This window comes from Thamnophis sirtalis, unplaced genomic scaffold (assembly GCF_051295495.1).
Source record: "Thamnophis sirtalis isolate CommonGarterSnake01/CBP01778 unplaced genomic scaffold, rThaSir2_p1.2 scaffold_4, whole genome shotgun sequence".
NCBI classification, from domain to species: domain Eukaryota; kingdom Metazoa; phylum Chordata; class Lepidosauria; order Squamata; family Natricidae; genus Thamnophis; species Thamnophis sirtalis.
In genome coordinates, this window is record NW_028261384.1 from 1940338 (window position 1) to 1954878 (window position 14541).

General features: G+C 47.5%; 1 protein-coding gene across 1 annotated transcript; it reads left to right on the forward strand.

Annotated features, from left to right (window-relative positions):
• Positions 1–6311: 6311 nt before the first annotated feature.
• On the forward strand, positions 6312–11299 carry LOC148045737 (uncharacterized). Its single transcript, XM_087712334.1, has 4 exons — positions 6312–6464; positions 8290–8345; positions 8957–9021; positions 10777–11299. Exons 1-4 carry the CDS (start codon positions 6327–6329, stop codon positions 10836–10838), a joined length of 321 nt encoding a protein of 106 aa, XP_087568460.1. The 5' UTR covers positions 6312–6326; the 3' UTR covers positions 10839–11299.
• Positions 11300–14541: the final 3242 nt, after the last annotated feature.

Sequence of the window (14541 nt, forward strand, 5' to 3'; positions counted from 1 at the left end):
TTGCATTTGAGTATGGAAGAAGGAGAAAGGGAGAGAAGAAAGACAAAGAAAAAGATGGGAAGAGAGCAAGGAAGGAAAAATAAGGAGTGGGGGGAGGAAGAAGAAAGGAGAGGGAATGAAAAAGAAGAGAAGAGAAGAGAAGAAAGGAAGTGTTGTGGCCCACCAGCAACCAGCAGAACTGGCAGCAGATTCGGAGAGTGAGGAGGTTGGGGAGGAACATGGGCCAGTCCCGGAGTCTTGGGAAGGCTCAGATGAGGGCTCTGTGTTGGAGGCAGAGAGGGGGCTAGAGCCGTCTGACAGTTATCAGCTGCCTTCGGAGTCGGAGATCAGTGGGGTAGAAGAACAGCTGGAGCCTGTTCCCAATGTGCACATGCGCAGAGCTGCCAGGAGAAGGGAACAGTTAAGGAACAAGGGCCGACTCGGGAGTAAAGGTTCGGGGGGATGGTGAATGGCCCCTCTCATAGGGAATAAAGAGGAGCGAAAGGGGCGTGGAGTTTCCAGGAGGCAATTAGTTCAATTCATGAGGGTGAAGATTTGCTCCTGAGTTCTTGCCAAGTAATTGCTGCTATAGCCTGGCGTTTGGAAGATATCGGACTGGCAGCTCTCCAAGCCCGATAAAGGTCTGTAGTTATGAAATCTCTTGAAAGACTGTCGGGTGAGACTTTGCTGGAGAGGAATTCCCTTTAAACTAAATGATCTTGGGAGGCCTAGGTCAGAACAGGAAGGAAGAAAAGGAAGGAAGAAAGGAAGGAAGGATTGAAGGAGGGAGGGAGGGAGGGAAGAAGATGATAATGAGAGTTAGGGAGGGTGTGAGGGAAGTCCTGTCTTAACCTGGACACCACAGGTGCCCCAGACACAAGTGATGTGTAGCTTGCCACGCCACCCTGGCCACACCCACACCCACCTTGTTCCTCCCCCTCCTCCCCAGCGGTCAATCGCAGCCCTCAATAAATTGAGTTTGACACCCCTGCCGTATCTGTTCCGTCTCGGTGGAACGCAACTTGTGTCTTCCGAGGTCCTTCACTCTTTGTCGCTTAGCCTCCCCTCGCGGGCTACTTGGAGACCTGGCCCCAAAGCCCATGGGGCTGCCCTCTGACCCAGAGCTTGGGAAACCACACACATCTGAACTTGTTGCCTTTTTCACTTGTTAGAAGGGTAGATTTAGCAAAGAGGGGGATCTCCCCGTGTTTCTTTCTGCTCCCAATTTCCTAATTCAGCTCGATCCCAAGCACTGGTCTGTAGCTGTTACTGCCAGGCGGCCATTTTGTTACAGTTGCACTAACGGGAATTCTTTTGCCGTGAATTTCAGGGGCGATCCAGGACACCTGAGGTACTCCGTCAAAGTTGTCCTGGTTACTTGCTGATTTTTGGGGTCCTCGGTGGTCTCTGAGATTGTGCGGGGGGGGGATTCCCTTTCATGAGTCAACTCGGGAACATCATCAGTGCTAGGAGGGAAGGGGAGAAGGAGGAGGATGGGGAGGAGGACTGTGGGATCCTTGGGGGGTCTCTGAGCTTGGTGGTTGTCTTGTAGACATTTCACGACCCAACTTGGGGATATCATCAGTGCTAGAAGGGAGTGGGGTTTTTGGAGAGGAGGAGGAGAAAACAGGGAAAGGAAGGAGGATGGATGGATGGATGGATGGATGGATGGATGGATGGACGGAGGGCAAAAGGAGGAAGGGAGGGAGAGAGGAAGAGAGGATGGGAGGGAGGGAGGAAGAAGAGAGGAAAAAGAAAGAAAAAAGGAAGGAAAGAGTGGAGGTGGATGGAAGAAAGAAAGGAGGAAGTAAAAAGAAAGGGGATAGGAGCGATGGAAGGAACCCAGAGAAAAGAAAGAGAAAAAGGAAGAAAAAGGAAGGAAACAGGGCAAATGTGGAAGGAAGGAAAGAAAGAAAGAAGGAAATAGAAAGGGAGGGAGTATGCAAGGCAGAAGAAGGAAGGAAGGAAGGAAGGAAGGAAGGAAGGAAGGAAGGAAGGAAGGAAGGAAGGAAGGAAGGAAGGAAAAAGAAAGGGGATGGAACGAAGGAAAGAAAGAAGGACTGGGCAGTCCTTGGTGTTCTCTTGAGCTTGCTGGTTTCCTTCCAGAAATTTCATGACCTATCTAGGTAACATCATCAGTGCTAGACAGGAGTCGAGTGTGTGGAGAGGAGGAGGAGGACGAGGAGGACGAGGAAGAGGACGAGGACGAGGACGAGGACGAGGACTGTGGGGTCCTTGATGCTCTCTGAGCTGGGTTGTTTTCTTGCAGACATTTCATGACCCGACTATGTAACAACATCAGGGCTAGAAGATAGGGAGGTTGTTTCCTACCTGGACTGATCTGGAAAGGATTTAGTGGGCTCTGCTAATCTCAGTCTGAAGAGATGATGGGTATTGTAGTCAGACAGCCGGATTGGAACAGGCTGCCTTAACCTGAAAAGTTTCTCCAGCCGGCTGGTAAGGAGAGTCTTTTTCCTTTTTTGCAGAGACGTCGCTGCAGTCGTCCCGGATGTTACTCCTCCATCGCAAATGCAAAACCGGTTGACCAGGTAGAACCAGTGGTGGGTTTCAATTTTTTTTAGAACTATTCTGTAGGTGTGGCCTGTTTTGTGGGAGTGGCTCAGCAGTCATGTGACCATGTAGGCGTGGCCAATTTGAAAAATGTGCTGAAACTCACTTAACAACACTTTTGTTTGTAACCAAAATTTTGGACTCAATTGTGGTCATAAGTCCTCTCCTTTTTTCTTTCTTTCTTTCTTTCTTTCTTTCTTTCTTTCTTTCTTTCTTTCTTTCTCTCTCTCTCTCTCTGTCTCTCTCTCTCCTTTCTTCCTTCCTTTTGTTTGTGTCTCTCTCTCTCCCTTTATCTTTCTTTCATCTCCCTCTCCCACTTTCTTTTTCTTTCTTTTCTCTCTCTCTCTCTCTCTCTCTCTCTCTCTCTCTTTCTCTCTCTCTCTCTGTTTGTCTCTCACTCTGTGTGGCTCTTTGCCTCTATCTCCCTCCCTCTGTGTCTCTCTCTGTCATTCTCTCTGTGTGTCTGTCTCTGTGTCTGTGTGTCTGTCTCTCTCTGTCTCTCCCTCTGTATCTCCTCCCTGCCTCTGTGTATGTATGTGTGTGTGTTTCTCACTGTGTGTGTGTCTCTCTGTCTGTCTGTCTGTCTGTCCGTCTGTCTCTGTCTCTCTCTCCCCCCCCCTCTCTGTCTGTAAGCCGCTGTCACACATGTCGTCCTGGAACAGGCTGAGCTGCCTGTCCTTCTTCAACACCTCCCGGGGGTGCACATCCATCGTAAAATCCATCGGGTCGTCCAAAGTAACGGGGCTCAGCAGGACCTTGGCTGAAAGCGTGCAAACGCTCAAGTCCGCTGCTCGCCGCTCCACAACTAGTTGCAAAGTTCTCTCTGGAGATTCTGACGGGCGGAGGCAGCGCTCCCCTCTCGAGCTTCGGTGAAGGGGATTTTTTTTCTGCGGGAGGGAGCCTGGAATTTCCCCGCCGAAGTAGAAGGCGAGGCTTTCAAACTAGTCTGATCCTGCTTGAAAAGGCTGCTGTGACGGAGCAAAGGGTGCCCTGGCTGAGGATTCCCTCCTTCAGTGGGTCTCTGAAATTGTTCCCCCTTTTTTTTTCTACAGAAGGAAAAGGTTTTTTGACTGGACAGCTCGACAGTATTAAGGCCGTTCTGCTCCTCCTTCATGCTGCCCTCCTCTCTCTGATAGCCGCCTGGTTAAAAAGGAGGAGGAGCCCATCTGAGAGACCACCTCCTGCCATTTACCTCCCAGAGACCAATAAGATCACACAGATTAGGCCTCCTCTGGGTTCCATCTGCCGGTCAATGTCGGTTGGCGACTCCCCGGGGGAGGGCCTTCTCTGTAGCTGCTCCGGACCTATGGAACAATCTCCCCGTAGAGATCCGGACCCTTACTACTCTTCCGGCCTTCCGCAAAGCGATTAAGACCTGGCTGTTCCGGCAGGCCTGGGGCTGTTGATCAGCATCCAGCCCCACTCTAAGCGGTATGCATGATGTGTAATTTTAATATTTGTTTCTTTTAATTTTTATATACGTCCCCCCGTTTTTATCTGTAAGCCGCCCAGAGTCTCTAGGGAGTGGGCGGCATACAAATGCTAATAAACCTTAAACCTTAAACCGTCTAGGAAGACGAAGAACGCGAGGGGGATCCCTGTCCCCGCGGATGGGCTTTGGACCAGCGGAGCCTCCTCTTCCTCCTTTTTAACCAGGCGATCTTTTTAACCAGGCGATCTTCAGCTGCAGCATGAGCACACGGGCCCTCTTCTCTCTGATAGCCACCTGGTTTAAAAGGAGGAGGCTCTCCACTGGATCCTCCTCGCATTCCTCATCTTCCCGGATGGGCTCCTCCTCCTTTTGAACCAGGCGGCTATCAGAGAGAAGAGGGCAGCGCCTGCCGGTGGGCTTGTGCAGCAGTCGAATCCTCACCTCCTGTTCTTCGGCTGCTGCACAAGCCCAAGGGCATGCGTTGCCCAGTTTGATGAATTCAGCGCGGCTTCAGAGAAAGAGCGTGCGAGAAAGCCGCCCCCCATCCCCGCAGCCTGAATGTTTGAATGAAGGAGGCTGCAGGCTCCCTTGTCCTCGGCTATGCGATTTCCTTTCGTTCTCTGCTGCCCGAACGAGTGAATGAGACAGAGGGAGAACGAAAGGAGATTGCGTCGGGTGGGGGAGGCGAACCAAGCATTCCGGTACATTCCGCCACCGGAGGAAGGGGTTCTAAAACGTACGCTCAATTTCACGAACGGGTTCTAGCGTACCGGTTAGGACAGGCTGAAACCCACCCCTGCACTGCAACCAAACTGACCTGGAACAAGGAGCGACTGCTTCCTCCGCCCGCTTCTTCGAATGGCAGGCCTTAAACGCGGATCTTTCCTCGCCACTTTATGAGGTTGGGCCCGGACTTGCTTTCTGAGCACGGGGCTACTGGCGGTAGTTTGCATGGAAGCCCGGTGAAGTCCTTTGCTAGCAGGCAGGTTCTAGGACGCCTGCCGCCACCAACGGACCTTCCCAAAATCGCTTTTTTGAGCACGGGGAAAACGGATGGTATTTTGTCCCTTCTGTCCCCATGTTGCTCAGAAAAGCAACTCCGGGAAGGTCCTTTGGTGGCGGCAGGCATCCTAGAACATGCCTGCTAGCAAAGGACCTTCCTGAAGTCGCTTTTTTGAGCAACGGGGAGCAAGAAGGGACAAAATACCGTCTAGCCGGGATGGGTATACAGGGCTGGGGGCAGGGCGGGCTTAATTCTGGGTCCGGTGACCAACCGGTTCACGAGAACTGGCGGGGACCAGCAGCAACCCACCCCTGAGCAGAACCAATCTGGATCCCGCCGATGAGGCTGGGGTTTGCCTCGGGAGCGTAGGATCCATTCCCTGGGATCGAGTCCAGGGCACAGGGATTGAATGCAGATTGAATCTGCATGGGATGAACACCGTCGAATTCGGCTGGTACCCCAATTCTGAAAGGATGACTTTGCCTTACAAAATCACCCCCTTCTCCCCATAACCCTGCGATTTTGTGGCAAGGGTGTCTACAGTGATTGGTTAAAAATGAAAGTCAGAACAGTTGTGCAACCTGTAGGAGATGACCCGGGTGAGCCCAAAGGAGGGGTCAAAAATGTCATCAGTTACGAGTCCCTGCACAGATAATTCCAGCCTGCCTTGAATTCCTTCCATTCTTATCTCCCACTCATTTCCTTTCACCATTAGTAGGCCAGATTCTTGTAGAGAGCTTAAGCTTGCAGTAAATCTTGATCCTCATTTGAACTGACTGAATCTCTCGGTTTCCCCAGTGCTTGACATAACCAAAGCTCGGCAGTGCAGTTAAAAAACGTAACCGGCGGCCAACAGCTTGACCTTTTTGACCTAGGAAGCCTTTTGTCTGGGACAAAATTCAGATTCTAATGGAATCCCTCAGATTCTGCAGCCACATCTCCTTGTCTCCTGGATCGCAGATGATGAAAAGGCAGTCTTTGCATCTTCTGTGTGAACCTCTGGAGACCCCTGCATCTTACATGGTCCTTAACTCTCCTTTGCTTAACGCTCCCCAATCCCCAGGCCGCAGCTCGCTATCGGGGCCCAAGCCCTGTGTAACTGGGTTGCAGAAGTGGCGGGCAAGCACGTGTGTCCTCAATTGTGTGAACTGCAAGCAAGCGTGGGAGCACATGCTTCCATTTGTGCAACCATGGGTGCGCGAGTGGCATGCGTGTGTGTCCATCACTCACACAAATGAAGCTGTGCACACTTGCCCGCCACTCGCGTGGAAGCATCCTCTCCCCCCACCTGGCCAGAAAGGTTGGGGAACTCCGGCTTATTCCCCACTCTGAGCGTTTCTTATGCTGAGCAAAGACATTTTGCACCTTGGGAGGGGCTGTCCCCAAGTTCTGCCTTCTAACGCCTGGTTTTCCCCCCAGGAGGAGGGCCGACTGATACTTGACTTGGCCGAATTCCCGACTTTTCAACCTGCTATACAGGTATGTGTCAAGGTTCCGACTGAAGAACCCAACCCAGCAAGCCCGCTCGAGATGATACAATCTCCGAACGCAAAATTATGTTGAGTACCTCATTTCAGCACGGCGGAAGCCAAACCAACTCTGGCTAATTCCCACGCAATCCACATACTTCGAATATAGCATTCCCCCTCCCACTATTAGAGCAGGTCACACTGTCCAATTAAAGGTCAGGGTATTGTTATGAGAAAATGCCCCTGGGGTTTAGGAAAGACCTGCGTAAGTGTCCTTGGTTCTCAGGATTCGACTTCTTAATGTCTGGAGGTTACGTTCCATTTCCCCCATCCTCTCCCTCCCACCCACCCCCCGGTTCATTGGCAAGTTGAGAAGCGAAAATGGTTGCAACAGCATAAAGTGCGCTTCAAACAAACCGGCAAAACAATTAACCAGTGGAACTGCTTGCCACCAGAACTTGTGGATGCTCCATCACTGGAGGCTTTTAAGAAGAGACTGGGCAACCATTTGTAAGGGTCACCTGCATGAGCAGGGGGTTGGACTAGAAGACCTCTGAGGTGCCTTCCAACTCTGTGACTCTGTAATTCTGTCAGGGTCTCCTACTTGAGCAGGAGGTCGCACTAGATGAGCTCCAAGGTCCCTTCCAGCTCTATTCAGCATCTTGGTATGCAACTCCCTCTATCTTCTCCCAGCTGGATGACCCTGAGGCAGCATCGAGAGAAGGTGCAGTCTCTACTTTCAATTCCCCAAGCGTGTCTCTCCTCATGTTTAACTGTTTAACTGTTTATTTCATTTGTATGCCGCCCTCATCCTCCCTCCATAGTCCTGGCCTCTGGGCTATGGACCAAAGAGAGATTGTTGGTGGCATCTGTCGTTGCCTGAGAGCGTAGGATAGAAACCCAAAAGTGAGAGCTGACAGATAGATCAGGGGCTGCTCAAGTGCCCCTCCGTTCTCCAGGAGAGCAGTTCTTAATTGGCGTCTGCCTTCTCAACCCATCCATCAGAATAGAGCTGGAAGGGATCCTGGAGGTCTTCTAGTCTAGCCCACTGCTCAAGCAGGAGACCCGATACCATTGCAGGGAAGTGACTGACCAGTCTCTTCTTCCAAACCTCCCATTGATGGAGCACCCACAACCTCTGGTTGTTAGCGTTCCAAGTATCATGCAGAATTAAATCAGAGTCCAAGGCAAAACAACCCTTAAAGTTCCAATTTAATAAGTCAGACATCTTGGCACATCTGTGGAACCCCAATTCTGAAAGTTACCTAGGATTCCCACCCAGTTGAAAGTTCGTGATCTTGTCCCCACACCCACAAATCCATCACATGGTCCAATCTTCTTCTTCCACGCTGGCATCTCCACCCAGCTGGTTCTGGTCAGGTGTAAAAGTGCAGAGACAAAAGATGACCTTGGGCTTCTAGTAAAGAATGACAACAATACATTCCACAATCCTACTCCTGTCTATTCCCCCCTCCAACTACTACACTAAGGAAACAGCATAAGGCAATAAGAGAGAGAGGGTGGCAGGCCAAAGATCCTAAAAGGGATATAACTGCAGGCCTGACAGTGGTGGCAAGCGGTTCCACCGGATAATTGTCCTCCCGGTAAGAGGTTTCTTCTCAAATTCCAGGTTGCTTCTCTCCTGGTTGAGTTTCCATCAGTCGCTTCTCATCTTGCCTTCTGGTCCTTAGGACAATGACTCCCCCCTCTTCTTTGGGGCACCCCCCCCCCAAAATACTGGAATGCTGCTATAGTGTCCTTATTTTCTCCAATCTGGTGAAGTCGCAGCCTTTCTCCCGGTTGGGAGATTTCCTTAGTGTCCTCTCCTTCCACAGAACCCAAGTGTCGAAGAATTCCCGTCAGACCTTGGGAACGGCTACAGCGTATCAAGGTATGTTTGGGATTGAAGAGGTTCCGGGTTGGGTGGGGAGACTCGGCGCGCAACAAGTCGCACAGCCTAACTCGACATGGGGAGAACTTGGAACCCAGAAGTTCCTTGCCTCCTGCTTTGGCTCTGGGGAGGGGATGGGCAGAGGTGGCATTCAGCCGGTTCAGACTGGTTCACCCAAATTGGTGGTGGAAATCGTGGCTGGGCCTGCCTGGCTCTATGTGGTCCTATTTAGAAGGACCTCTCCTTCCTCTGTGCAGAAAAGTCCCCAAACTCGGAATGGGGTGTGTGGGTGTTTGCGCCTGCTTGGCTGTCGGTAGTTTGTAGGGCGCCGAGTTGTTTCCACATCGAGTTAGCCAGTACCATTTGTTCCGTACTGACCCTACCGCGCCGAGTCAGCAGGTCCAAACCAGCTGCGCACACCAGACGACGTACCCGCCAGACAACGGCCGCGTGGCTGTGCCGAGTCAACCGTGCTGAGTCAGCAGCACTCAGCCAGATGCGCCAAGCTGGTCACACTTACCCAGTCATGCCCACTTGGCCGCCGCGAATCGTCCGCTTCCATTCCCTGCTAACCAACCCCACACCCGCCGTTTTGATCTTCCCTTCTGCAGATTGACGGTGCCGCTACTCAGGATGGCGAAGACGCGATTTGATGCGTGTCGATTCCGGCACACAAGTACGTCAAAAAGCCGAAGAGGTGTAGAAGGGTTTCGGGATGGGTTTGCGGGGATTCAAAGGAGTTTCTTTTTTTTAAAAGATACTAATTTGATTCAACGTTGAAATTGAAAAGGTAAAAGCTAATACAAAAATTTTAAAAATATGAAAAGAATACAAGGAAAAAACAGAAGGTGCAGAGAAGAAGAAAGAACAAATAGAGAAAGAAAGAGAGGAAGAAAGGAAATAGAAAAGAAAGAAACAAGACTATTGATTTATTGATTTTCATATTTGCTTTTATTGATTTGCTGAATTATTGATTTATTGATTTTATGATTTGTTGATTTTATGATTTATTGATTTTATGATTTATTGATTTTATGATTTATTGATTTTATGATTTATTGATTTACGGATTTACTGATATATTTATAAAATATATTGGCTGACCATCTTACCTGAGGAAAACCCTGGGCGGCTTACAATAATGAAAGATAAAAACTGAATATAGTAAGGAAAATTGAAAAGAAATATATTTTTAAAAGTCTGTCTGTCTGTCTATCTATCTATCTATCATCTATATCTATCTATCTATCTATCCATCTATCTATCTATCTATCTATCTATCTATCTATCATCTATATCTATCTATCTCTATCTATCTATCTATCTATCATCTATCATCTATCATCTATCATCTATCATCTATCATCTATCATCTATCATCTATCATCTATCATCTATCATCTATCATCTATCATCTATCTATCATCTATCTATCTATCTATCTATCTATCTATCTATCATCTATATCTATCTATCTATCTCTATCTATCTATCTATCATCTATCATCTATCATCTATCATCTATCATCTATCATCTATCATCTATCATCTATCATCTATCATCTATCATCTATCATCTATCATCTATCATCTATCATCTATCTATCTATCATCTATCTATCTATCTATCATCTATATCTATCTATCTATCTCTATCTATCTATCTATCTCTATCTATCTATCTATCTATCTATCATCTATCTCTTCAGTAATTTATCATCAATCATTTAATATCCATCTATATTTATCTATATATATTTATATTTATCCATCCATCTATCCATCATCTACCTCTCTCTATCCTATCTACATATCATATCATATCATATCATATCTATCTATCTATCTATCTATCTATCTATCTATCTATCTATCTATCTATCTATCTATCTATCTACCTACCTACCTACCTATCTATCTACCTACCTATCTATGTATCTATCGATCGATCGGATATTTTTGTATATAGATTATAGCAAAAGTGTAATTTTAGAGAATAACAGAGTTGGAAGGGACGTCAGAGGTCATCTAGCCCAACCCACTGCTCAAGTAGGAGACCCCAGACCAGGGGTGTCAAACTCAAGGCCTACATGGGGTGCTTAAATCTGGCCATGGGCCTGGCCTGCAAATATCAAGAGGAACCACCTGTGGCGCCTCTGCTGGCCAAAATGGATGGCAGTGGCTGCGCAGTCTCTTTCTCGTGTGCTCCACAGACCCCAGTAACCACGATTTTGTAAAAGACTAATCATAAACTCAGTCACACGCTAAACCAAGATCCTTGAAGGAAGCCTTGAAGATTGTGAGTGGTCTGGATGAGGAGGAAACCCCCCCCCCAACAGATAGACTATGCTTTGATCTGGCTGCTTTCAGGATGCCCCCCCCCCTCAGATCTTGACTGGTATCTTCCAACCTCTCCTTCCTTTTCCTGCAGGCTCTGGGCTCAAAGATCAGGACAAGGAATTCAACTCTGCTTCCAGAATTTTCTCCCAATAATCTGAGCGCATTCCCCATACAGGCAGTCCTCGACTTACAACAGTTCACTTAGCAATGGCCCCGAACGACGGGACCTGTGACCCCTTTCTCACGCTTACCTCTATACTCATGTGATTTGGATGCTTGGACAGCCGACTCACATTTATGACCCCGGGGTCACGCAATCCCCCCTTTTTCAACCTTTCGACCAACAAAGTCAACAGGAATTCACTTAACGACTGGGTGACTTTCTTAACCACCGCTGGGATTCCCGGTGAGAAAAAAATCGGGAAAGGGGACGAAATTCACTGAACCCGTTTCTCACTTAGCAACATGTGGGTGGGGCTCAACTGGGGTCATAAGTCGAGGACTAGCTGTATGGCGGAGTCTCCTCTTCCGGATATAAGCATGAAGACAAAAAAGACTCCACATCTCAAATCAAGATTATGCTTTTTACAATCAAACAATACTAAATGGACCGATTTTGCAAATAAAGAATTGAAATTCTGAATTTTCACCCTTTCACTTGTATCATTTACAAACATGGTTTAAATTTACTTCCTGTTCTGCTTTCATAAAGATTTTTCAGAAAAACCTGTAGAAACCCCCCCCTTCTCTCTCTCTCTCTCTCTCTCACTCACTCACTCACTCACTCACTCACTCACTCACCCCCCTCCCCAGGGGTGGGTTTCTCGCCCCGTTCCAACCGGTTCGGTTGGAACGAGGCCAGTGGCGTCCTCGCGCATGTGCACGGCGTCCGCACGCATGTGCGCAGTGCACGCATGCCTGCACACGGCGCACGCATGCATACTAGCATCTGTGCGATGCTCCTGGAGGATCGCGCAGGCGCTGTATGCGTCCTGCGCATGCGTGGAAGCGCAGAATTCATCAAAACCGGGTAAGGAGTGGGCGCGGGCGCGCGGGTGCGTGCGGGCGTGGGGGGGGGGGCTTCGCCATTCCCGGAAGTTACTTACTTCCTGGTTTGGCGACCAACCGGTTCGCAGGGACCGCCGCAAACCGGTTGAAACCCACCCCTGCCCCTCCCTCCCCCCCTCCCTCTCTCTCCCTCTCGCCATAATGCCTTCTGAGTATATTGTGGGTTTCTCCACATCTGGTATCTGAAATGGTCCACCTTTAGGTCTGGAGATAAAACCAAATGAAGAAACCAAACCCGCTTTCTAGATATAAGAGATCATGTTGACCATATTTGAGGTGAAGGGGTAGCATCTTCCCACACTCGAGGGGCTGTCACAGAGAATAGGGGGTCATTCTCCAAAGCACTAGAAGGTAGAAGAAGCAATGGATGGAAACTCATTAAGGAGAGAAGCAACCTGGAATTAAGGAGGAATTTCCGAACAGGGAGGACCATTCACCAGTGGAACAGCTTGCCACCAGAAGTTGCAGGTGTTTGTTACAAGGTCCCTCTGTCATTCTGTAAGGGTCTTCTGCTTGAGCAGAGGTCAGACTAGAAGACCTCCAAGTTCCCTTTCAGCTCTTCCAATTCTGTAAGTGTTTCCTGCATAAGCTGTGGGTTTGACTAGATGACCTCAAGGTTCTTTCCAAGTCTGTTATTCTATAATTCTGTAATTCGAGCAGGGGTTGGACTGGAAGACCTCCAAGGTCCCTTTCAAATCTATTATTCTCTAATTCTGTAAAATTCTCCTGCTTCAGCAGGGGTCAGACTAGAAGATCTCTAAGGTCCCTTTCAGCTCTTCCAATTCTGTAAGGGTTTCCTGCATGTGCTGTGGGTTGGACTAGAAGACTTCCAAGGTCCCTTCCAGTTCTGTTCTGACGGAAGTGTCTGCCAGACAATAAAGGGCTGAATTTGACCCTGGTGGAGGGAGGAGGCCGTTGTAAAACAGCCCTCTCTATGACCTCTCCATCCTGCAGGGCAGCGATGGTGAGTGGAGCAGGGTAACTGTCCGAATAATCCGGACCACCCAGTACCAACGGAAGCGATGGAGACCTTACCGGTTGGGTAGCCTCTCAGCTCTGAGCCGAGGGCTGATGAAGACAGTGGTGAGTGTTTCGCCAGCAGGGAGCGATAAACCTTATCAATTTGCCAATCAAAATTTCCCCCTGGCCTTCCCAACAGACTATCGAAAGCTTCTGAAAAAAATCTGTTTCAAATTCTCCTGATTGTTTTCACACAAGCCTCTTATTCTTAGTGCAGACTCCATTTGTCTATACTGTAACATAATAATTTCTTTTTCAGCATTTCCAACTTTTTGTTGCACCACGTCGATTTTCGATACCAAATTAGTATTGGCATCATTAAGGACATTGTGATTTACTTTACTACAAGAGACATGAGGAATATGATATTGCAAGAGTCCTATAAAGCCAAGCTTCAAATTTGGGGTCAGGAAGTGACTGTTCTGAAAGAGATACCACCTCAAATGCTAAGATCCAGGAAAGACTATGCTTTTTTAGTCAAAGAGCTTAAAAATCGTCAGCTACAGTTCAGATGGGAGGCACCAGTTGGGCTAACATTCATCTTTGAGGGGCAAAGATACTGTCTTAAATCAGTATGGGAAGCTCGAGACTTTTACCATAATATCCTGAAGGCCGGACATCCCGCCCCACCTGGACCTAGAGAAAGAGAACAAGAAGGAGAAGATAGACAGCAAACTACACAACTATCAACAAGGATGGGTCATCTTTCTCCCTCAGAAGTACAAGGAGCCAAGGAGCAAAGACAAAACCGTGTGATTACCAGACGAATAGATCAACAATTAAAAAAACAACAATCTACTAATTCCCAATGATTTGTTTTCTAGGGTGAAGAAGATAAAGATATCTGCCAGAGTTTTATCAGATCATAATCTAGTTTGGATGGAGTTGGGAGGGTGACACAAGCAAGAAGGTCTTGGAGATTGAATGAAAATTTATTTAGACATGAGAAATATACTAATGAATGTAAAAGATTGTTAGCAGAATACTTTGTTTTCAATATGAATAAGGGTACATCTATGGAAATTGTATGGGATGCAAGTAAAGCGTATATGAGAGGAGCTTTGATAAATCTAAATAGATTACATAGACGTAAACAAGGGGGAAAGTGAACAGGACTGGAAGATGAAATTAGGATTATGCAAAATGTTGTTGTTGGTTTTTTTTTAAATAATAGAGTTTACTCCTCAGTTATTTTTGTTAGGTATAATTACTGATTGTACAGCTGTAGAGATTAATTTGATTTTGCACTTAATAACTGCAGTTAGATTGTTGGTGGGGCAATACTGGAGGAAGGAAGACTTGCCTACATTTCAAGAATGGACACTGAAAGTCACAAATTTAGCTGAGATGGCTAAAATATCTGCATATCTTAAACATCACTTAAATGAGAGATTTAAGTGAGACTGGAAAAAATGGATTGATTATATACAAAATAAATAAGGATAAACGAGACGGGAAAAAATGGATTGATTCTATACAAAATAAATACGGGACTAGGAAATTCCAGATAGCTTATGATTAAGATCAGGAATGATATAAATTGTTTAAAGTTAGCTTAGCAAGGAGGCGCTAAGCTCAATGTAAAGATGTTATCAATTTTCTATTCTTTTTTCAAATATATTTTAGACTGTTTTTGTTAAAGATTTATACCGTGTATGGGTTCTGGGAAGTTGGGGGAGGGAAGGCTGGGGGAGGGGGGTTGGGGGGTTGGGGGGAGGGAGGGAGTTTGGACCAGGGGTGTTAAATTTTAATGTAATATGATTGCACA